The 25,011-nt window shown below is 50.4% G+C and overlaps 1 protein-coding gene across 4 annotated transcripts in view; it reads right to left on the reverse strand.

Annotated features, from left to right (window-relative positions):
- Window positions 1-6,482: 6,482 nt before the first annotated feature.
- Window positions 6,483-25,011, reverse strand: part of PIGO (phosphatidylinositol glycan anchor biosynthesis class O) — a 54,233-nt gene continuing 35,704 nt past the window's right edge. For 3 of the 4 annotated variants that reach the window (XM_029581712.1, XM_029581704.1, XM_029581719.1), the window contains exons 8-11: window positions 15,321-15,524; window positions 11,202-11,404; window positions 10,020-10,090; window positions 6,483-8,665 (exon numbers count right to left, since the gene is read on the reverse strand). In XM_029581712.1, the coding sequence (XP_029437572.1) occupies window positions 8,545-8,665; window positions 10,020-10,090; window positions 11,202-11,404; window positions 15,321-15,524 (599 nt within the window). In that variant the 3' untranslated portion in view covers window positions 6,483-8,544. Of the gene's footprint in view, window positions 8,666-10,019; window positions 10,091-11,201; window positions 11,409-15,320; window positions 15,525-25,011 lie in introns of those variants that run through there. The other variant, XM_029581727.1, reaches the window with a different exon arrangement.

Below are 25,011 nucleotides of genomic sequence, written 5' to 3' on the forward strand. Positions count from 1 at the left end.
TTTTTGTTCCTGTAGTACCACTGATCAGTCCAGACTCCTGTGTTTTGCACCCCCTCTAGCAGATGGAGACAGAGAAGTTTTCAAAACAAAACTCCGCCTTATATAGGATGGTGCCATCTACAGTCCGGCAGTATTACTCAATGTCAAAGCAGAATGGCTCTCAAAAAACCACTATAACTATGTACAATAACCCTTCAACAAGAAAAAAAAAATAACCGGTTCACTTAACCCTCCTAGTAACTGAACCTGTAGAACCACTTGAGGACGGTCAATCCAATTTCTGCAGATCTGAAAACAAATCAATCAATAACTGAGCGGACTCTCCCTTACTTCCATGCGTTCCCCGGGCGGGACTCTGGACTGATCCATGGTACTACAGGAACAAAAATTATCAGGTAAGAAACTAATTTTCCTTTCCCTGTACGTTCTCGGATCAGTCCAGACTCCTGGGATGTACCAGAGATTTCTTACCTGGGATGGGATCTGGAGAGGCCCGCTCTCAGCACTGATTCTCCAAAGCCTCCTTCACCCTGTGCCTGAACATCCAGTCTGTAGTGTCTGGCAAAGGTATACAAAGACTTCCAAGTCGATGCCCTGCAGATCTCCTGCGGTGAGACCATTGGACACTCCGCCCAAGAAGCCGCCTGCAAACGGGTAGAATGAGCCCAAAGTCCAAACGGTACAAGCTTACCACACATCAAATATGCCGAGCCTATAGTCTCTTTCAACCAGCGTGAAATCGTAGCTTTAGATGCCATATTTCCTCGTTTGGACCAGCCCACAGCACAAAAAGATGGTTCGTCACATGAAACGCATTAGTACCTTCCAGATAACGCAACAACGCCTGACGAACATTCAGCTTCCATAAGTCTTTAGACATAGGGTATGACCAGTCCAAAACGGGAAACGACGGAAGCTCCACTGACTGATTCACGTGAAAAGCAGACACCACCTTCGGAAGAAAGGAAGGAACCGTCCACAAAGACACATCAGAATCTTAAATTCTCAGAAATGGCTCCCTACAGGATAGAGCCTGGAGCTTCAATACCCTGCGAGCAGATGTGATAACGATAAGGAAAATCACCTTTAACGTGAGATCCTTTATTGTAGCTGTTTTCAGAGGCTCAAAGGGCGCCATACACAGAGCTGAGAGAACCAAATTCAGATTCCAAGAAGGACAAGGGTGCCTGATCAGGGGATATAAATGCTTTGCCCCCTTTAGGAAACAAGCCACATCGGGGTGAGCAGCCAATGCCACGCCTTGAATGGAACTGCGCAAACAACCAAGAGCTGCCACCTGAACCCTCGGAACTACACAATAAGCCCTTGGCGAGTCCGAATTGTAAGAAACCTAAAATATCAGACACTGAAGACAGAGTAGGAACAATTGCCCGGTCCACACACCAAGATTCTCCACATGCGCACATACGAGAGGTTGGTGGATGTCTTGTGCGACCGGAGAAGTGTTGCTACCACAGCATTCAAATACCCTTTGCTCCTCAGGCGGCGCCTCTCAAAAGCCGCTAGACAAAAGCAATCGACTTCTTCTAAACACACAGGCCCTTGATGGAGAAGGTCCGGGAGCAGTGGCAACCGCAGGGGACCCGCCCCTGCCAGATTGACTAGGTCCGCAAACCAAGGCCGTCTTGGCCACTCTGGAGCTACGAGGATGACTTCTGCTGGGTGTATCTCCACTCTCCTGAGCACTTTGCCTATCAGCGGCCAAGGAGGGAAGATATACAGCAGCACGCCAGTCGGCCAGGGCAGCACCAGGGCATCTACCCCTTCTGCTCCTGTTTCTCTGCAGCGACCAAAGAAGTGCGGAGCCTTGGCGTTTTGAAACCTTGCCATGAGATCCATGCGGGGTACGCTCCACGTGTCGCATATGAGCTGGAAAGCTTAGTCTGCGAGCGCCCATTCCCCGGGATCAAGGAGTTGCCGACTGAGAAAGTCCGCCTGAACGTTGTCGACTCCTGCTATGTGAGACACTGCAATACTTACTAAATGCTTCTCTACCCAGCTGATCAGCTGCCGGGCTTCCGTGGCTACTGGCTGTCTCATGGTTCCCCCTTGGCGATTGATATAAGCCACCGTGGTTGCATTGTCGGAAAGAATTCTGACTTCCCCTGGAGGAGAGGGCGGAACGCTTGCAATGCTAACCACACTGCCCTGGTTTCCAGACGATTGATAGACCACCGAGGTTCTTCCTGGGACCATTGTCCCTGCACAGACTTCCTCAGGCAAACCGCTCCCCAACCGGAGAGGCTAGTGTCCGTGGTCACCACTGTCCATTCGGGCACCTCCAGGGGAACTCCTTGGGATAAGTTGATCGAGACAAGCCACCAATCGAGACTGGAGCGCGCCGTATCCGTAAGAGGGAGAGGTAAGTTAAACTGTTCGGAGACTGGATTCCAACGTGAAAGCAACGCTGACTGTAAAGGAAGCATATGAGCAAAGGCCCAGGGCATCAGCTCCAGGGTGGAAGTCATGGAGCCGAGAACCCGCAAATAATCCCGCACTCTGGGGAGACAGTTGGCCAATACGTCCCGCACTTGTCCTTGTAGCTGTTGTGTCCGGTCTCAGACGGCTTCGACCTCTGTGCCTCACCTTTTTCTCACCTCTCCCCGCAAGCCTTGGGAAGATGGCTGCCGCCCCATCTGCTTGCCGCTCCCTCCGGCGTCCCCGGAAAGGCTATGGCAAAGCCTCATGCCATGTTTCTCCATGGCGGGAACCGCGGGGGCGTCCCTCTCGAGTGAATTCACGCCATCTGGGTATTTAGCCTGCCCATGTTTGCTAGCTCATTGAGTTAGCAAGGATCAGTATCCGTCTGGTCTGAGCAACTCTGCCGCTTCTTTGCTGCTGCTGGAAGCTTTCTGCCTTTCGGGGTAATTTCACTAACCTTGGGTACCCGCTCCTCGGGGGCCCTCTGCTCTCTTTTCATGTTCTTATCTGGGATCAGGTACTCGCTCCTCGAGGGCCTGCTCTCCCTGGTACAGTGCCTGTACTCATCTACTTCTGCCTGCTGGGATCTTCACCATTACAGCCACCAACTTAGTGAGTAATCTAACATCTCAGTCTGTCTCTCTGTTACGACTGTCGCTGCCTGACGTCTCCACTCCGCCCACCTTACCTTTTTTGCGACTCCTCCCGTGGTTGATGGACATCTGGATGCCGCGGCGTCCCTGGTCCGGCTTGGGCACTGCATCCCGCCATGTTGTCCAGGTACCATCGGGCGCATGTGCCGCGCGGCCCTGCTTCTTATTCTCTTTGGCACGAACCTCAGGGGCGTCCCCCTGTGATGACGTCACGCATCCCGGATACAAAAGCCTACACTTTTTGCTAGCTAATAGAGTTAGCAAGGGATCTCCTTACGGATGGGATTCGCTCTCATACCTAGCTACTCTGCCTCTCCAACTTTTGGACTTTATCCTAACAGGGTACCCCGCTCCTCAGGGGGGTCCTCTCTCATTTCGTTCAGGTCGCTATCAGGAACCGGTACTCGCTCCTCGAGAGCCCATGTTCCCTGACTCGCTGCCTGAACTTATCTCTTCTGCTTGGAAGAAACTGCTGCCTACATCATCAGTGAGTTACCAACTTTATTTCTTCAGAGCTGTTCCCTGGAACCAGGTACTTGCTCCTCGAGGGCCTGCCTCTATTCCAGCTTGTGTGTCACCTTCCGGGAGAAACCGCTGTGTGAGTAACTTTACCAATAAGGGTCTATACCAGAACTCTGTGTATGCTCCACTGTACTCACTATCTCAGTTTTCTCCACTACAGCACAGCCAGAGAGGGAATCGCTGTTCCAGCATCCTGAGGAACCCTAGCCCAGCCGGGCTTCATCTCTACTCACTACTGCCACCTCTGGTGGCTTCTCAACTCTGTCTAATAAAAGATATAACTCTGTGTTGTGTATCCCAAAGCTGAGCCTGACCTGTGGCCCCTCACGGGACTTCCCCCCGTGGGAGTGGTCAGCTGCCACAGTGTCCAAGGGTCCACCCAAAACCTTACAAGAATAAAAAACTCTCTACAGCTCTGCTGCGCTGCGAACCTACACCTGTATTTCCTATACCATCTCAGGGAGACAGGTCCCCTCTGCCAAGGGTCCCTGGACTGCTACCTTTGGATTGCCTCACTACTGCCACCTCTGGTGGCACACATCTGCTGTACAATAAAAGACATAACTCTGTGTTTGTGCATCCCCAGTCTAGCCCAGTACTGTGGCTCCTCACGGGGCTCCTCCCAGTGGGCGTGGTCATCCCCACAGTACCCAAGAATCCACTCAAACACCTCAAAACCATAACAGTAGCTTGACAATTCTGTCTGAGGTAAGGAACACTCTCCCCTTTTGAGTGTCGAATAGAGCTCCCAAAAACACCAAAGACTGGGTGGGCACCAGTCGGCTCTTGGCTAAGTTGATCACACAACCCAGTGATCGCAGGAGTTGAAGCACTTTGCAAATTGCCAACTGGCCGAGCATCTCCAACTTTGCCCAAATTAGCCAGTCGTCCAGGTATGGATGCACCAGGACCCCCCTCTCTGTGCAGATGAGCCGCCACCACAACCATTACCTTGGTAAACTGGGCAAGACTGAAGGGCAAAGCTTGAAACTGAAAATGGCGACCCATCACCGAGAACCTTCTGGTGGTCGGCCCGAATGCCTATGTGAAGATACGCTTCCGTTAGGGCCAGTGACGCCAGAAACTCTCCTTTTCTTACCTAGGCAATGACTGACCGTAACGTCTCCATACGAAAATGTGGGACCCTGAGGCAGCGGTTTACATGCTTCAAATCCAGAATGGGTCTGAAGGACCCCTCTTTTTTGGGGTCTGAAGTAAATGGAATAACACCCTTTTTGCTGAGACCAGGACTGTTGGCGACTGAACACTTGCGAAAGGAAGAAGCTGGAGTTCTGGACAGACGAAATCTCCGATTCCCTCTGAATCAAGACCATGAAGAAAAGGAGCCCCTTGACTTGGGCCTATCCTCTGGCAGTCGGTGAACCTGGTTCTCCCCCAGGGATTGAATCATATCCTCTAGGTCCTTGCCAGAAAGCAATTTACCCTTGAAAGACTATGACCCCAGCTGAGCCTTTGAGGAAATATTCACCGACCAGTTTCTTAACCACAGGAGCCAACGAGCCAAGACTGCCAACACCATGGATCTGGCCGAAGTCCGTAACAGATCATAAAGTGCATCCGCACTATAAGAGATCGAAGCTTCCAGACGCCCTGCTTGCTGTGCTTCTGCATCGGAAAGACCAGCATTGGCCTGTAACTGCTGAACCCAGCGAAGGCCTGCAGGTAAGGCAAAATTGCTGCACATAGCTGCCCGCACTCCCAGTGCCGAGACTTCAAAAATCTTCTTGGGCTGCAGCTCCAGCTTTCTATCCTGCAGGTCTTTCAGGGCTGCAGCACCTGTAACCGGGATTGTGGTCTTTATGGTGACTGCGGACACCGCCGCGTCCACCTTGGGCACCCGCAGTATGTCAATTGCTTCCTCTGGAAGAGGATATAGCTTATCCATAGCCTTGCTAACTTTCAATCCCAGATCCAGGGTATCCCATTCTCTATATAGCAAGTCTGTGGCAGAAAAATGAAAAGGAAAGGAAGTAGCTGGGCCCCTCAGACCCAACAACACTGGGTCCATGGCCCCTAGCCTAGACTCCTCTGGCGGACCATCTATGCCTAGCTCTCCGAGTATGGCAGGGATAAGCGAGCCAACTCCTCCCTCCTAATCAGATGGACCACCTTAGGGTCATCTCCTTCCACAATGTGAGAGCCTTGTGCTGGATCCTGTGGATGTTGATCACTGGCAGCCGATGGCCCTTTGCCCTTACTATGTCACAGGGGCTACCGCTGCCATTGGTCGGCCCCTGTGACATAGTAAGGGCAAAGGGCCGTCGCGCCATTTTGATTACTGGCAGCTGACGACCCAAGTCCAGGAGATCGCTCCCGGACAGCTCCTGGACCCCCGCTGGACCACCAGGGACACTTGGCAGGTCTTAAGGGGGTCAGGAGGGTGGGGGTTGTTAATTTAAAGGGTTGGGATGGTGGGGGGGTTCCCACAGAAAGAGAAAGATAAAAGTTTTCTGATCTGGGGAGTGGACTGAAATGGCCTCCTCAGATCCCAAACAAAATAGGGAGAAAAAAAAATGTTATGCACTCCCCTAATTTGCTCCATAAGACACACAGACGCCAGGGGGACAGAGCCGGTCTAGCACAAACATTTTGTTTTGTTTTTTTTTAATTTTCCCCTTGTGAATCCTAGGTGCGTCTTATGAGCGAAAAATATGGTAATTAACATTATGGAAAATGTTTATTTTCTTTCCTCAATTTTTTTGTCTGCTGATCCCTACCGTACTCTCTTCAGCCCCTGCAAATTATGAAGGTGCTTTAGAAATGAGTCACAGAAGGATGCAGTCACAGCAATGGACATGTAGAGAATTCAGTATCTCGGAAATAAATCTGTGCTAGGACAATTTCTCTCTCAAGCTCTTTTTTTTTCTCCACTCTTTATTAAAATTAGAAACACAATTTTCATACATTGAGTTGATTTATAAACCAGCACCAATGCAATCCACCTTGCCACAGCCAGAGAAAGTGTAAAAGTAAACAAGGAAAGGACGGCCCAGTGTGCACTTCTCCGCTATTCCACAGGATCACGCAGGGCTTGTTTGCACTCTCCAAAAGTTGAGGCAGGGACATCAAGTGAAACCAGGACCGTGCTATCCCAAATTTTCAGCTAAAGCGTGTTTCAGAAGGCGAAAGACCAGGGTGCAATTCCACAAAAGTCTCCAGCAGAACGGCCAGGTACTGGCAGCATGTAATCAATCGTCCTCCCGGTGTTCATTACCTGTGCGCTTTGCTGATTAACAACAGAGGATGTCACTGCGAGTGGTGAGCCAGCCCAAGAATCTCAGCAAAGAGCTCTCATGGACAGTGATGCCTGGGCCAGGGTGCTGCTTCTATCCCGCCGGTCGTACCTTGGCAGACCTGTCCCCATTGAATAAACAGAAGAGGTGGAGGTCTGAGCATGCTTCTGATGCCAGGGGACTGTACAGCTCCTTTAACTCAGAGAGGATCCTATGCTTTACAACTGCAGTACATTATAAAACATGCACGGTTCTGGTGGCCAGTTCTTCCTAATCCTCCCTCCACTTCTGGCTGGATACTGAGCTTTACCCACGCAGACTAAGTTGCTCTACTTGACAGAAGGGTCCCCTTCTGCTGCTGCTGGCAGCACACCGGTGAAATGCCATTATGGATAAGGGGGCTGCATATATCTTATTTTAGCACACAACAGACCAGTGATGGCGAACTCCAGTCCTCGAGTGCCACAAACAGGCCAGGTTTTTAGGATATCCTCAATGAATATGCATGAGATAGTTTGCATACAATGGAGGCAGTGCACGCACATCTTTCTCATGGGGTAGCATTCGACTGGCTGGAAAATGAGTCGCTTTAAATAACCAGGATGGAAGTTCTCCTGTAGCTGCAGGACACAGGGCGGGGACACAACAAAACCAGGATAAGAATGCACACCTGACTCCCAGGCCTGTGGCACTTAAGGCAATTGGGACTATTTTCCTAGATTTGGATTTCCTGCTCAGATTGCATCGCTTGGTACTTGTTGATCTTCGCTCTCTTGAGACGTAGTACAGAATAGTTGCTTGGCATAGACACTTCAATCAGCAATGCTGTTCTTATGCTTTTCTCCTTTATCATAATGTCCAGTTTTCTTGCATCAGATTGTTGGAATAAATGTCAGAGCTGATCATAGTTTCTTTATTCTCTGCAGTTCTCGTAGAGAATTGTACCAGTGCTTTTCTGGTATAGTGATGTGATAGCATTTATAGTTCTTGTCTTTCTGTATCAGTGTGTCACACCCAATGATGAAATGCGTGACCGTTTCCAGTTCTGTGCTACTAAATCTGCATGGGTTTTAACATTTTTTATATGCAGGCTGCGAACCATCTTTTCCAGAGCCCACTATCCTGTGCTGCAGTTTAGGTGTAAGTTCTCTTTCTCTTTAACCATTCTTGTGTCAGGATTAGATCTGTGTGGTTGCTGAAGTAACTGTATTCCCACAATATTTGTGTATTTGTCACTTGTTTGCTGATCCAACTCTCTCAAAGATTTTTTCTCATCTCGCAAACTCTGTTTCTCCTTTCCCCATATAGACTGGTGGATTCTCACTTATTCCTTCTATTCTTTGGAACACCCGTCCAAGTTTGATGATGGAAGATATTCATGGCCATATGCTTACATATGGTCACTGGGTCTTGGACACAGAGTGTGTTGCTGTTTCATTGGGGGGCCTTAAACCGGTGTAGGGTCATTGGGGGAGGGAGGGAGGTGGGTTACAGAGAATCCCTGCATGGGGTTATTCCAGGCACGGGTCACGGTGGTGGTTTCCAGAGCTGGCAGTTTCACATCTGTCACTCACTCCTGTCTTCTCTTGCACAGACTCTCTTCAGCTGCCGTGTTGTCAGGGGAAGCCATCCTGTGCATGCAGGGGCTCCTGCTGCTGCTGCTGCTAGCCGGCTCATGCAAGAATGAGCTTCTTGAACCAGGTACTGACTGTGCAGTCCACGCGCATCACCAGGGCGATGCCCAACAGCAGGGCGCTGCTGCTCACCACAAAGCCGAGAGCCTCAAAAAGGAACCTGCAGGAATCCAGACAGACAAAACAAGATCAGGGATACAGGACCTCAATAACAAGGTTCTTCTACTGGAAGGCCCGTCTCCTTACTTCTGAAGCTCCTACAGGCTCTTCCAGTTCCCCTGATACTTAAAGTTCTGTTGCAAACAATAAGGCTGGTCTCTCAAGAAGAATGAGGACAGTTATGGACGTCATTTCAGCAGCCTGGAAGGAACCATATTCTCTGATCCCTTACCCATATATATTAACTAGATCAGTATTAGGCAACTCTGATCATTGAGAACTGCAAGCAGGTCTTGTTTTTTCAGGGTAAGCAAAATATGCAAATTAGCCCAGTTTCTAGCCCACGATATACTCAAATAAACCTGACAAACACTCTGGATACCCTGAAAGCAGGCACTTCTGCGGCTCTCCAGGATCAGAGCTGCCTACCCCTGGACTAGACACTGCCCAGATCTGCAGGGATAGTGCTCAGTCTCTCTCCCAGAAGCACACATGGACATCAGGAAGCAGTGCAAAGCTACAACCACTGAGCCCTCTGAAAACATAACCCAGTGTGTTATTTTACAAGAGTCAGACTCCGCCTCTAGCAAAGCCTGAAATACAGATGGAATCGCAGCTAAGCACCTTTGGCTTTAAAGGCTGCTTTATTAGAAATGGGCCAATGTCCAGTTCACGAGGATCTTGATCTAGTCGGCCAGGACCCAATCATGGCGTAATCCCAATTCGGAATCTCGATCCTGAATTGGTAGTTTTCTGTTCAGAAAAGATGAGCTCCAAAAAGTGCATCACGTCCCTGACTGCACGGGAGACCGACTTCCTTTATGGCCATTCCTTCTTGTGCGATTCCCTTTTCCCCATGTAACATTTGGGTCTGTTTAAACCTTTGAACAGCAACTACTCTCTTTTCTGCCAACACCTTCCCCTATTACACTGTAACAGATGCCTCGTACCCATCTCATTTCCTCTTACCCACAAGATCCACCCTCATGTGCCTCACCCCACACACACACACACACACACACGTTACCACGGGCCCGTTCTCACAGAGCCATGCACCTTCAGGCCTCTGGAGAAATCATCACTGGAGTAAATTCTCAGCACCCGTGGCGGATTTTGAAAACGTGCTAAAAGAGCCAGGCTGGTGCAGAAGTACTTACACCTGCTGTATCTGTAAATGACTTAGACGCTGGAGACCATGAGCCTGCATGTGGAAATTTAATATACGCCTGTAGTTATTGCCCTTGGCTTTGCCTCAGTAACCCCTGCTGTTATAGCCAAGGCGCCCCGAGCAAGTCTCTACTTGAAACTTCTCAACTTTCCACCTTAAAAGCGAGGAATCCACAGCTTCAACTTACTTTGGCGCAAAAACCTTCCAAACCATAAGGTGTCTCTTCAAGATGAGAACAGCACAGACACAGGCCAGGACCTGGGAGGGAGCAGAGGAGAGAGGGGTTAGCTGGGTACCTTCCGCTGCAGCAGCCCGAGGTTAAGGCTGGAAAGCCACCCCAGAGACGGGGGCCTGCCGGGCAACACCCCCACCCCCACCGTTACGGCCATTGCCTAAAGCAGGAGGATTAAGGCTCCCGGTAATAAATGAAGTCAAACACCAAGACTATGGACTTGTGATCAGAGAACTGGGATTACACATCCACGGATGCACAGGGCAAGAACCAGAACCGGCTCGGCCCGGCCACTCCCTTCTGACCTGGAATCATCTGCTAACCCTGGCTGCTGGATTTCAGGACCGTATTTCTCTAGAATTACCTCTGAGGAAAGGCCCCAGGATGCCGCCGGCAAGTTTGGGCCACATATCAGCAGATATGAAGGTACAGACCTGAGCCGGTCTGGGCATCAAAAATAAATATAAAAGCATTAAAGAAACAGGCTGTTCTGGGCTCCCTCCTCTTTAAAGTAAAGAGGGGGAAGGTGCTTTACTGAGACAGATGGGTTAGACTCCCTCTTCACCGAGTCCGTGACTGCCGGACCTGCTCGCGACTGTTTCCCCAGGAGAATGTCCAAACACACGTGCATCCAGTAATACCAAAAGGGCCAAAACACTGCAGGTGCACCACACCCAGCCTCTCCTTGTTGACCTTTTATTCCCTCCAAAAGCTTTACTGAACCCCAAGCATGGCACATCCAATGCCTGACCCAGATCTAATTCTTACCCGCTGGAGTCAAGATTCTTCGCTCTCCTCTCTTTCAGGAGCGGCTCTAATTTACTCAGCATGGAGGTCAAACTAAGCTCGTCCCTTTTATGAAGGGGCAGGTCATCTACTCCTCCCCAGTCTTCGGAGAGCGAATGAGCAAAACTGACAGTGGAGCTCCCAGTCCCTGTCCGAGCACACGCAATATCCCCTATGTCACTGCTGAGCCCCTCTCACCCCTGGCACCACAGCGGCAGAGGACACCGCCTCTGCAGCACCCCCAGCCCTGGCTAGACAAGAGATCACAAGCCAGGACCAAATATTACGGAGTATGCTGGCTTCCAGATGCCAAGGACAGTATTTGTGCAGCCCTCTCCCACACTCCCGTACCTGCACGCCCAAGACGAAGAGGTACTTGAGTGCCAGCTGGAGCAGCGCAGCAGAGAACTTATCTGGCTGCTCCCTCAGCTTCATCTCCATCACAGGCGCCTCCTCCTCTGCCTCTCCTTCTCTCCATTGCTTCTTCACCTTTCTCTTCCTGGAGCTGGGGGGCTCACCCAGAAATGGCCAGAGCAGCAGCAGAGGGCAGCCAACTACCTCAAGAGTGGAGATAAACAGAGTCACTGCAGAGTTCAGGCGATCCTGAACACAAGCGACGATTACAGTGCAACCTCTCAGTACCCTGCACTGACCTGGCCGGCGAATGCCATCACCAAACAAGACTGAAGTAAGCTGATCCTTCTGTCGGTGACAATACTCAAAAGGGAAAGTGTGTGGCTCCTGAAGCTCCATACATGTATCTGATCTGCATCTCCCAGTGCTTCACACAATTTCGTCGTCTAGTTACTGCACATAGAAAGTAGCATGCGAAGCCTGGGATGGGAGTGGCCTAGTGGCGCAGGGACAAGTGCTGTCCACTGCCATAAGGATGACTTAGGTTCCCTGTACCCCTGGGTTTTGCCTCCCTGCCAGCAGATGGAGACAGAGAAAGTTTTACTGTCACTGTTACTTAGTCACATGTGCTCCCTGAGGTTCCTCAGTATTTCTCTGTCTCCAGCAGATGGAGACAGAGAAAGTTTTACTGTCACTGTTACTTAGTCACATGTGCTCCCTGAGGTTCCTCAGTATTTCTCTGTCTCCAGCAGGTGGAGACAGAGAAAGTTTTACTGTCACTGTTACTTAGTCACATGTGCTCCCTGAGGTTCCTCAGTATTTCTCTGTCTCCAGCAGGTGGAGACAGAGAAAGTTTTACTGTCACTGTTACTTAGTCACATGTGCTCCCTGAGGTTCCTCAGTATTTCTCTGTCTCCAGCAGGTGGAGACAGAGAAAGTTTTACTGTCACTGTTACTTAGTCACATGTGCTCCCTGAGGTTCCTCAGTATTTCTCTGTCTCCAGCAGGTGGAGACAGAGAAAGTTTTACTGTCTCTGTTACTTAGTCACATGTGCTCCCTGAGGTTCCTCAGTATTTCTCTGTCTCCAGCAGGTGGAGACAGAGAAAGTTTTACTGTCACTGTTACTTAGTCACATGTGCTCCCTGAGGTTCCTCAGTATTTCTCTGTCTCCAGCAGGTGGTAGATGGGTGCAAACCTGCAGTTCTGCAGTCAGGAGACTGTTTTAGATTTATGAGTCTTCCTCCCAGGGGTTTTTGAGTCCTAGTGGGTCCTTCCCTGTCTGGTTGAGGTGGACAAGCTGGGGGTTGGTGACCCTTTCATACGCTTGCTCCTTTCTTCGGTGGGGTATAAATCTGGTGGTCCACATCCCTCCCCTTCACAAGGCTACTGAGGCAGCTATAGGCTCAGGGCGGCTGTTGTCTTTTAGTTGCTCCCTGGCTGATTTTCTTTTTTTCTGCTGGCAGCTCTGTGCTCCATTCTAGGGAGTAGGTATTATAAGTCTGGCTCTTTTCTGATCTGCCATGCAGCCTGTGCTCCTGGAACCTGAACCTCTGCACCAAAGGAAAGTATTGGTTTCTGTGTATCTTTATTTGTTCTCAGAGAGTGTAAATAAAAAAACCCCAAGGAACTACACAGAGGAATCTGCAGCAGCGAGGTTCCAGGGGGGAAGCTACCTCAGCAGCTCAGCGATGGGGTTTCTCAGCAGCTTCTCTGCCTGCGGAGGAGAACGGGTGTTGGCTCCGTGACGCTGCGGGACTGTTCCCCTGCTTGCCATTCAGGTGCTGGTGGTGCCGCAGGTGCGGGGAGCATTCAGGGGTCTGCGTCAAGCATGACCGCACCGGTAGGACAAGACTCACGGGTGACGGGGTCTAGCGCTGAGGCTTTCCCCGTCAGCGCAGAAACTGCAGTCATTTTCGATTCCCTAGCAGCATCAGTGGGAGAGGCAGGGGAATCCCCTCCTCAACTATCGCCGACGGTTCCCTGTCCCGCAGAGGTGCAGAGAAGCACTTGCACTGAGGCGTCGTCTCTGGTTCTGGTAGAGGTCTCCTGCCGGTTTTAATTTGCTTGTGCGCAAAGCATATTTAGTGAGATGCTGGCTCTTGGCCCCACTCTCCATGAATTCTCGGCCAGTCAAGAGGCCTGAGCTGTGGAGAAGCTCTTCAGGCCAATGATTTTCAGGGCCGGATATTAAACGGATCCAGGCCTAAATATAAGAACTTGCCATGCTGGGTCAGACCAAGGGTCCATCAAGCCCAGCTTCCTGTTTCCAACAGTGGCCAATCCAGGCCACAAGAACCTGGCAAGTACCCAAAAACTAAGTCTATTCCATGTTACTGTTGCTAGTAATAGCAGTGGCTATTTTCTAAGTCAACTTAATTAATAGCAGGTAATTTATTTATTTTTTATTTTTATTTTTTTTAATTTTGCTATTTTCTATACCGGCTTTCACGACCAGGGGTCGCATCAAACCGGTTTACACGCAAGCTTTACTTAACCATGTGGTGGGCCACTGCAGTGGTTCTTTTTTCGCGTGTGTAGGCGTGTGCGCACATTCTCACCGCATAGTGGTTGCATGTGCTGGGACCTGGGTGTGTAAGGCCACGGCCTAGACTGGCGTGCGTATTTGCACGGATACTTGTGCACGTATGACCATGGCCTATATTAGAGCGTATTTGCACATGTACTTCTGCGCATACGACCACGACCTAGTCTTGAGCGTGTATTTGCATGTGTCCTGGAGGAGTGTGCGTAGATGCCCAGGTGGCATTGGTGTGCGCACAGGAGACCACCTGGAGCCGAAGTTCAGGAGAGCTGGGCGCCAGGGACGAACAGGTCCAAGCACCTTGCTATCTATGAGGCGTGCCGTCTGATAGCAATTCAGTCCTCATTTCTCTCTGTTTATTTAAGTGCTGTTTAGATATTCCCCTCGGCCTATGCTGTCTCTGGAGGGGGAGGTGAAGCAATGGTCAGTTCTCCTCCCTTGTTCCCAAGGGCAGAACCTTCCTGGAGGTTGGAGAGAGCAATGTTGGGCCTATGGACTCCGGTATAAATCCATCCTCCTCCTCCGGGCCAGAATGTTCCCAGGGTGCCGCAGACCTTTCTGCAGGGGTGCCCAGCGAAGGCGAAGCAACCTATGTAGGGATCACGTGCTCGGGCCTCCCATTTGTCAGTCATGGCGGGCAACCGTAGCAGGGAGGCTGTCCCTGGTAATGTTCGAGGGGGTGTGGATCATGAGACCTCGGAGGATTCCAATGGGGAATTGATTTCTCACTTCTAGAAGAGGGAGAAATCGTATCTGATTGAGAGCCACTTTGCACTCTGCTCAGATTTTTCTTTTTTCACAGAGATGTCTTGCTGAGTTTGTTGGCTCAGACGCTGAACATGCTTAGTGGGGCCAGAGGTCAATTTTAAATTAAGCATTGAAAAAAGGAAATAACCAACAAACAAAGAAAGCACAAAGAAAAGGGATACTTCCCTGTTTCTGGATGTGGAGGGAGCAGACTCTGGAGGTGAGGACTCAGAAGGGGTGAGGGAACCAGGACCCCTGGCTATCAAAACCCCCCCCCCCCTGCCAAGAAGAACTGAATCAGGACAGGGGTCACCAACCCCTCACTCGCCCCATTCCACCTGAGGGATGGCCCTTGAAGGAACCTAACACCTTGCTGAGCCAAATCTCCTCAACTCTGGGACTGAATTGGGGACTTTTTGCTTGGCTACTGAGCCACCAGGCTGATCCTAGGTGATATCTTCTTTCAGACTAACTTTCAGGAGCTAGACCCTTCCCCTCCTCAATTGAAATCAGAAGTAGCTAATGCAAACACGAAAAGAGCCGGCATAAATCTTCACAGTCACATGAGCCACTCCTCCCATCTCCTTAATTTACAGCTTTATAAACCACCACCACGCTACCTTTGTAACATGTGCATTGCTCATTCTGCTCTGAGCTGATGAAGGAAGCGGAGCCCTCAAAAAGCTAGCCACAGATGTATTCTGTCCAATAAAAAGGCCACACGTATGACTTTCTCTGTTAATTTGTTTTGATACTGCAACCAGACTACTTTAATCAGTCACATAATGGAAACTCGCTCAGGAATAAAATGAAAAAATCAATTTACCTGCAAAGAGGATGTGGGAGGCAAAGGTGTTTGCTCCCACGAGGAAAGCAGGGAGCAGATTAGAACTGTGGCCTTCCAGGAAGCCCACAAAGGCCGCATTCCAATGGATGGCTACAAAGATGGGCTGGTGGCCCGTGGAATAGAAGAACTGTGCGGAAGCAAAGGCCCAGGCTGTGACTGCATCCCAGGACACTACAAAATGCTCTAAAAACAGCAAACACAAAGAGCAGCGTCAGGACCTCTCTGTTAGAAAGCTCGCCCATAGCAGTGTGTGAACACTTCCCCTGTACACGGGCACAAGGCCCTTCCATCGCAGTGTGTGAACCCTTCCCCCGTACACGGGCACAAGGCCCTCCCGTAGCAATGTGTGAACACTTCCCCCGTACACGGGCACAAGGCCCTCCCATAGCAGTGTGTGAACACTTCCCCCGTACACGGGCACAAGGCCCTCCCATAGCAGTGTGTGAACACTTCCCCCGTACACGGGCACAAGGCCCTCCCATAGCAGTGTGTGAACACTTCCCCCGTACACGGGCACAAGGCCTCCCATAGCAGTGTGTGAACACTTCCCCCGTACACGGGCACAAGGCCCTCCCATAGCAGTGTGTGAACACTCCCCCCGTATACGGGCACAAGGCCTCCCATAGCAGTGTGTGAATCCTTCCCCCGTACACGGGCACAAGGCCCTCCCATAGCAGTGTGTGAACACTTCCCCCGTACACAGGCACAAGGCCCTCCCATAGCAGTGTGTGAACACTTCCCCCGTACACAGGCACAAGGCCCTCCCATAGCAGTGTGAACACTTCCCCCTTAGACAAGCATAAGGCCTTCCTAGAGCAGTGTGTGAACACTTCCCCTGTACATGAGCATAAGGACTTCCTAGAGCAGTGTGTGAACAGTTTCCCTGTACACGGGCTCAAACACTTCCCCTGAACACAGGCACAAGGCCCTCCCACAGCAGTGAGAGAACATCTCCCCTGTAAACGGGCACAAGGCCCTCCCATAGCAATGTGTGAACACTTCCCCCTGTACACGGGCACAAGGCCCTCCCATAGCAGTGTGTGAACACTTCCCCCGTACACGGGCACAAGGCCCTCCCATAGCAGTGTGTGAACACTTCCCCCATACACGGGCACAAGGCCTCCCATAGCAGTGTGTGAACACTTCCCCCGTACACGGGCACAAGGCCCTCCCATAGCAGTGTGTGAACACTCCCCCCGTATACGGGCACAAGGCCTCCCATAGCAGTGTGTGAATCCTTCCCCCGTACACGGGCACAAGGCCCTCCCATAGCAGTGTGTGAACACTTCCCCCGTACACAGGCACAAGGCCCTCCCATAGCAGTGTGAACACTTCCCCCTTAGACAAGCATAAGGCCTTCCTAGAGCAGTGTGTGAACACTTCCCCTGTACATGAGCATAAGGACTTCCTAGAGCAGTGTGTGAACAGTTTCCCTGTACACGGGCTCAAACACTTCCCCTGAACACAGGCACAAGGCCCTCCCACAGCAGTGAGAGAACATCTCCCCTGTAAACGGGCACAAGGCCCTCCCATAGCAGTGTGTGAACCCTTCCCCCGTACACAAACACAAGGCCCTCCCATAGCAGTGTGTGAACACTTCCCCTGTACACGGGCACAAGGCCTCCCATAGCAGTGTGTGAACCCTTCCCCCATACACGGGCACAAGGCCTCCCATAGCAGTGTGTGAACCCTTCCCCCATACACGGGCACAAGGCCTCCCATAGCAGTGTGTGAACCCTTCCCCCATACACGGGCACAAGGCCCTCCCTTAGCAGTGTGTGAACACTTCTCCTGTAAACAAACACAAGGCCTCCCATAGCAGTGTGTGAACCCTTCCCCCATACACGGGCACAAGGCCTCCCATAGCAGTGTGTGAACCCTTCCCCCATACACGGGCACAAGGCCTCCCATAGCAGTGTGTGAACCCTTCCCCCATACACGGGCACAAGGCCTCCCATCGCAGTGTGTGAACATTTCCCCCGTACACGGGCACAAGGCCCTCCCGTAGCAGTGTGTGAACACTTCCCCCGTACACGGGCACAAGGCCTCCCATAGCAGTGTGTGAACCCTTCCCCCATACACGGGCACAAGGCCCTCCCTTAGCAGTGTGTGAACACTTCTCCTGTAAACAAACACAAGGCTCTCCCATCGCAGTGTGTGAACACTTCCCCCGTACACGGGCACAAGGCCTCCCATCGCAGTGTGTGAACATTTCCCCCGTACACGGGCACAAGGCCCTCCCGTAGCAGTGTGTGAACACTTCCCCCGTACACGGGCACAAGGCCCTCCCGTAGCAGTGTGTGAACACTTCCCCCGTACACGGGCACAAGGCCCTCGCGTAGCAGTGTGTGAACATTTCCCCCGTACACGGGCACAAGGCCCTCCCGTAGCAGTGTGTGAACACTTCCCCCGTACACGGGCACAAGGCCCTCCCGTAGCAGTGTGTGAACATTTCCCCTGTACACGGGCACAAGGCCCTCCCGTAGCAGTGTGTGAACACTTCCCCCGTACACGGGCACAAGGCCCTCCCATCGCAGTGTGTGAACATTTCCCCTGTACACGGGCACAAGGCCCTCCCGTAGCAATGTGTGAACACTTCCCCCGTACACGGGCACAAGGCCTCCCAAAGCAGTGTGTGAACACTTCCCCCGTACACGGGCTCAAGGCCCTCCCATAGCAGTGTGTGAACACTTCCCCCATACACGAGCACAAGGCCCTCCCATAGCAGTGTGTGAACACTCCCCCCGTATACGGGCACAAGGCCTCCCATAGCAGTGTGTGAATCCTTCCCCCGTACACGGGCACAAGGCCCTCCCATAGCAGTGTGTGAACACTCCCCCCGTATACGGGCACAAGGCCTCCCATAGCAGTGTGTGAATCCTTCCCCCGTACACGGGCACAAGGCCCTCCCATAGCAGTGTGTGAACACTTCCCCCGTACACAGGCACAAGGCCCTCCCATAGCAGTGTGAACACTTCCCCCTTAGACAAGCATAAGGCCTTCCTAGAGCAGTGTGTGAACACTTCCCCTGTACATGAGCATAAGGACTTCCTAGAGCAGTGTGTGAACAGTTTCCCTGTACACGGGCTCAAACACTTCCCCTGAACACAGGCACAAGGCCCTCCCACAGCAGTGAGAGAACATCTCCCCTGTAAACGGGCACAAGGCCCTCCCATAGCAATGTGTGAACACTTCCCCCTGTACACGGGCACAAGGCCCTCCCATAGCAGTGTGTGAACCCTTCCCCCGTACACAAACACAAGGCCCTCCCATAGCAGTGTGTGAACACTTCCCCTGTACACGGGCACAAGGCCTCCCATAGCAGTGTGTGAACCCTTCCCCCATACACGGGCACAAGGCCTCCCATAGCAGTGTGTGAACCCTTCCCCCATACACGGGCACAAGGCCTCCCATAGCAGTGTGTGAACCCTTCCCCCATACACGGGCACAAGGCCCTCCCTTAGCAGTGTGTGAACACTTCTCCTGTAAACAAACACAAGGCTCTCCCATAGCAGTGTGTGAACCCTTCCCCCATACACAAACACAAGGCCCTCCCATAGCAGTGTGTGAACACTTCCCCCATACACAAACACAAGGCCCTCCCATAGCAGTGTGTGAACCCTTCCCCCATACACAAACACAAGGCCCTCCCATAGCAGTGTGTGAACACTTCCCCTGTACACGGGCACAAGGCCTCCCATAGCAGTGTGTGAACCCTTCCCCCATACACAAACACAAGGCTCTCCCATAGCAGTGTATGAACCCTTCCCCCATACCCAAACACAAGGCCCTCCCATAGCAGTGTGTGAACACTTCCCCTGTACACGAGCACAAGGCCTCCCATAGCAGTGTGTGAACCCTTCCCCCATACACAAACACAAGGCCCTCCCATAGCAGTGTGTGAACACTTCCCCTGTACACGGGCACAAGGCCTCCCATAGCAGTGTGTGAACCCTTCCCCCATACACAAACATAAGGCTCTCCCATAGCAGTGTATGAACCCTTCCCCCATACCCAAACACAAGGCCCTCCCATAGCAGTGTGTGAACACTTCCCCTGTACACGGGCACAAGTCCTCCCATAGCAGTGTGTGAACACTTCCCCTGTACATAGGCACAAGGCCTTCCTAGAGCAGTGTGTGAATATTTCTCCTGTACACGAGCACAAGGCCTTCCTAGAGCAGTGTGTGAACACGTCCCCTGTACACAAGCATAAGGCCCTCCCATAGCAGTGAGAGAACACGTCCCCTGTACACAAGCATAAGGCCCTCCCATAGCAGTGAGAGAACATCTCCCCTGTAAACAAGCACAAGGCCCTCCCATAGCAGTGAGAGAACACATCCCCTGAACACAGGCACAAGGCCCTCCTATAACAGCGAGTGAACATCTCTGCTATACATGAGCACAAAGCCCTCCCAGAGCATAAGGCCTTCCCATATCAGTGTGAGAATATTTTGCCCTGTACCTGCTGGTCCTGCAGTGATTCACAACTGGTACATTAACAAATGAGTCCCCATGCTCACTTCTGCATATCATCTCTCAGAGATGAATCCTTACCAAACAGCTAGAAATCCTGTGAAGCTTGGTGTGGCATTGTGGCCACACTGGTGATCTCCCCTTTCCCACCCACCCTCCTTTTTCTCTGATGTCCACATATGGGTGAATGGAGATTTCCTGCTGATCAGGAGAGAGAAGAGAAACCTACAGAATTAAAGGTCCTCTGATGGAGGTCACATGATGTGGTAAGCCTGAGAAGTTGTGTTTCTCAGAGCTCCGGGTGCCACTTTTCCCCAATCGTCTGCAATCTCATCCTAAAAGAAGCTAAAACCAGGAAAATCTCATGTAGCGGAAGGCATTATGTTGACTGATTGTTTTATGCAAAGATCTTCCAGTAATATGCCCATTAAAGGGGCAAAGAAAGATAAAGAAAGAGCTGGAGTGGGAGTGGGAGAAGGTAAAATGGCCGCCGGCACAGGAAGTCAGGCTATGCCAGCACTTGCTAGTGAAACAATAGCAGAATTAACCCAAGTAGTGATGGCCGCCTTAAAAGGAACTCTTCTCAACAATCTGGGAGCAAATCACCAAAGTAAAATCAGCTCTCTCATAATTTTGTGTGCGAATCGAAGTTGCAGAGGGAAGAATTTCTGCAGTCGTGGATGAGACACTGGCGCAGGAAAGCAGGATTGCCAAATTGAATACATTGACTAAGGGGCAGGAGGAAAAAATGGAAGCTTTAGAGAATCATTCCCGACAGAACATACATATTGTCAAGGCTGCCTGAAGCGATTCCTGATTCCTACTTGCCTAATTTTTGTTTTTTTAGAAAAATGGCTTCCCAATGGACTACTGTTGACGAATCTGCAAGGTGCCATGAAAGGGGAGCGAGCGCACCGTCTATTTATTTAAAATCTTTTCTATACCGTCGCTAGCTAGGAAGTAAGAAGAAGGGGGACATGCAGCAGAGAATCACCTTGGCAAAAATATGAAATTTTGCCCACAAACAGGAGATAACGCAGGCATATCGAAAAGAGAAAGATCTGAAATCCAAAGATGTTAGTGTTAGTCTATTCCAGGACTATTCTGTGACTGTGTCAGCAAAGGGACGTGTATTTAACCCTTTATGTGCTGCGCTAGTTCTCATTACAATATCCTGCAAAGCTCCGAATAAGGCGCAGCTGTGTAAGGAGGTGGAAAAAGCGAGACAATTTATCAACATACTCTAAAAGCTGGTATTTTTCCTTCTTTCTGGTTCCCGGCGTTGGTAGTATTGGCTTACAGTTCTTCCCTTTTATTTTCAAGGGGAGCCGCCCACAAAGGTGCAAAGTTTGTTTTACGAGTTCCGAAGAATAAAAGAAATCCAAGGCAAAATGAAACTGTTGTACAAGTGCTGTTTCTTGGTGGCAGGGAGGAGCAACACCCTGCGGAGTTATCAGTTATAGAAAGGGGAAGTTAGCGGAGAGACTCTCATCCTGGCAGGGAGCATTATTAAGCCAAGCAAATTGCTCTCTATTTTGGCATCAGTTATGGCTAAAGTCCTATACTTTAGAGAGCTGCTCCTTCCAGTTAACCATGAACAGTAAACGGTTATGGCCATACCGGAGGCGCCTACAAGGCTGGGATCCTTAGATTTAATGCTTCTCATCCGCCGGTGGCAGCGGGACTCTAAGGGCGACATTCCTGCGGACAGAGAAGGGAGATGGAAGTGGTAAAAGGTTTCCGAAGAAGAGCTTTGGTATTCGGCGAAGTGGGGAGTAGACTCCTTACTTGTCTCACCATAGTAACTGAGGAAGCTGACCTGAGTGACAAGATTCATTGGCCTGGTTAGCCACAGAGCCGCTCTAACTTTCGGGGGAGAAGATCGGGAAGACACAGTGGGTCACACCAGAGGTGACCTGCTTTAAGAATAAATCGGAACCCCAAAGACTGAGAGCTGACCAGGCATTTTGTTGCACAGAGGAGTTAATTTAAAATGTAGATATTTCTGCGTTAAGCTAGATCGGTTGCTAAAAGGCTTCTCAAGCATTGTTTTGAGTTCTAGAATTCATGGCTGGATAAAGTGGCACCCATACACATAAAGCGTTCCTCCCGTTCTCTTTGAGAGGGCAGTGGTATATGAGCTGCATGGGGGAGAAGGGACTGAGGGGCAGTTTGGGCTGGAAAGGGAGAGAGGGTGGGGGGAAACAGGAGGGTAAAGGGGCAATTCTCAAAAGAGTCCTAGGATTTCAGTTTCTGAAGCTTAGCTATGATAAAGTGCGTAATCACTTGGGGCTAGAACCAAAGAAAAGGGGTGTGAGACTCCTTTTTCTCTTGATAAACAAAGAAATCAATGCAGTGAGTGATCTTGCTAGGATTCTTTCCTTAAATGTTGGAGACGGAGCAAAGCTGATGTCATGGTACATATACCCCTTCACTGACATCAGCCCACCGGTATTCTCTGCAAAAGCCAACTGTGGACAAACTAACAAAATGTGATTATTACCAGACAACCACTCCAGCACGCAGCTAACAGGAAACCACTGAGCTCAGACAAAGAGTGTAATAACCCTAGTCTAGGGACTGGATTGACACTTATCAGTAACCCCTGGAACACATAGCCATGCAGGAGGACCATAGCCCAATCATTCAGTAGCCAAGGACGGGAAGCCGGATTCATCTGACTATTCTAAAGAAAAGGACATTATCAGGTAAGTAGTAATTTCTCTCATTTGTCAGCTTCCAATCAGATGAATCCAGAACCAGTGGGATGTACCCAAGCTACTCTCGAATAAGGTGGGAGGCTGCCTGCGGTCCAGTCAGAACTGACCTTGCAAATATTGCATCCTCTCGGGCCTGAACATCCAAGCGATAATACCTGGAAAAGGTGTGTAAGGAATGTTGATGGGAGATGACAATCAAATTTCCATCCATGACACTGCCTGAGCCCTACCCTGACTAGGCAACGGCTACTCAGCATCCACATACACGGCTATGACTGCCTCCTTAATCCAGCGAGCTATTGTAGTTCACGAAGCCAACTCACCCTATTTACTCCCACCATGGAGTATAAACAGCTGGTCCGTCCTTCCTGAGAGGTTCAGAAACCTCTACATACCTCAAGATATGCCCCTTGACATCCAAAGATAGTAACAGGCAATATTAATCCACATCTCTCTCCCTGACCAGAGTCGGCATGGAAATTGACTGATTCAAGAGAAAATCCAAGACTGCTGTTGGCAAAAAGGATGGAATAGTATGCAACTGTATCGCCCCCGAAGCCACATGCAGAAACAATTTCCAGCAAGACAAGGCTTGAGGTTTGGAGACTCCACTCACAGAACAAATTGCCACAAGAAACACCGTTTTCAAAGTAAGTAGCCTCAAGGAAAGGCTATGTAAAGAAATCAAAATGGGATCTTTCTTTGGCTCAGACATGGAATCAGCCCCTGAGACCCCCCAACATCTTCAATGTCTGAGAAATCAGAGCCGGTAACTCATATCTATGAAAGAAATGGAACATAGTTCTATACGGCTCCAGCCCCAGAGGAATTTCCCCATTCTCCAGGGAGTAAGGATTGGCTTCTTCATCCATGCCATCTGGGTACCTATCCACGTGATCCGCATTGGGTCTAGACGTACTCCGATGCTTACCCACAGCACCAGGCATGCGGGAATCTGCAGCCTGTGATCCTGATCTGTTAAGACTGGACGGGGCGATCAATTGCGCCTGAAGAAAGGACTGCAGCCCTTGAAAAAATTCCATGCAAGAAAAGGCAGAGGGGTCCATGCCAAAATCAGGGGCACCCACTGAACTACCTTCCCCTGCTGACGAGCTAGTTAGAGGAGCCCCAACTTCAGGTGAAGACTCTGGCAACTCTTTCCATTCTCGCAATATGCTAGGAAGGACCGGGCTTAGCAAAATCAGACAATTCTCCCCGAGCCTCCAATCAGTGCTAACACAAGTTAAAGGGGACACTAGGTTGAGATGCCTGAATACAGCAAGCAGCACAAAGGGTAAGGTGCTTACGCTTCTTTGCTATCGGCACCATAGGGTTGTCCATATGCTCCAACAGGCATCTAAGAACTGTGCACCCAATAGGAAAATACAATAGGTGTTTAAAAAAAAAAATAGGCACTCAAAAATTAGGCTCCTAATACACTATTCAGGTCTGCGCACAAATTGAGCACCCACCCAAGTGCTTACCATTTGTATGCAACTTGAGTACCCACCTAGGCACCTCTAAGCGCACCACTGTGCATCCACCTAGGCGCCCCTACGCACTCAACTGAGCGCCCAGGTAGGCGCACAACTAGATGCACAGCTGGGCGCCTAAGCACAAACCAACCTACCTGAAGAGGGCAGCCTTATGTGCAGAGAAAAATGCGCAAATGCCACTATGGCCTACCTCACGGCGAACAATCCAAGCCTGAGAGTGGGACCTAGCCTGGAAGGCTGCTCAACCCGACAAGCTCCCCCGGAGGCAGGAACAGACGTCAGTTCGGCTCGCCGAGCACAGAGACCAGAAGGAAGAGGAATCCCTAAAATCAACTCCCTTTTACCTCTTTTCTTTTCAATTTAGAATTTTTATTGAAAGTCAGAGAAAATACAAGTCATAAACAGTAACAACTGTCACTCCATTTTCAATTCCCAATTTAATCCCATCCCAACCCCCCTCCCACAACCTGCACTAAATGACCAAGAACTAGCATACATATAATATAATACGCTCCATGGTTGTAAATTAGCACAAGTGCCAGCCTCATATGTATAAAGAGCCTCACGCAGAGAACAGAAATAACACAAAACATATGAAATGGCCCTGCATCTTCTTTCGTCTACAGTCTACATTAAAGAGTATAAACAAAACACCCAAGCAAGGATTGTCGCTATCTGCAGTTAAAAAGTCAGTAAAATTCCCACCACTTCACATATGGCCTCCAAATCTTCTTAAAGGGCGATAGTGATTATGATGGGAAGCAGTAATGTAGGCCATTCGATAATTAAACCTTAATTTTTGTAACACAGCTTGCAGAGACAGAACTTCCGTGCGTTTCCAAAATGAGGCAAGCTCACAGTGTGCTGCAATACACACTTGTTGACATAGGCGCTGCTGAAATTTATCCAAGCTGGGGGAAAGTACATTAAGTAAAATACCAGCATCAAATATATCTCCCATACCCAATGCCACCCGTAC

Source organism: Rhinatrema bivittatum, chromosome 1, assembly GCF_901001135.1.
Source record: "Rhinatrema bivittatum chromosome 1, aRhiBiv1.1, whole genome shotgun sequence".
NCBI lineage: Eukaryota > Metazoa > Chordata > Amphibia > Gymnophiona > Rhinatrematidae > Rhinatrema > Rhinatrema bivittatum.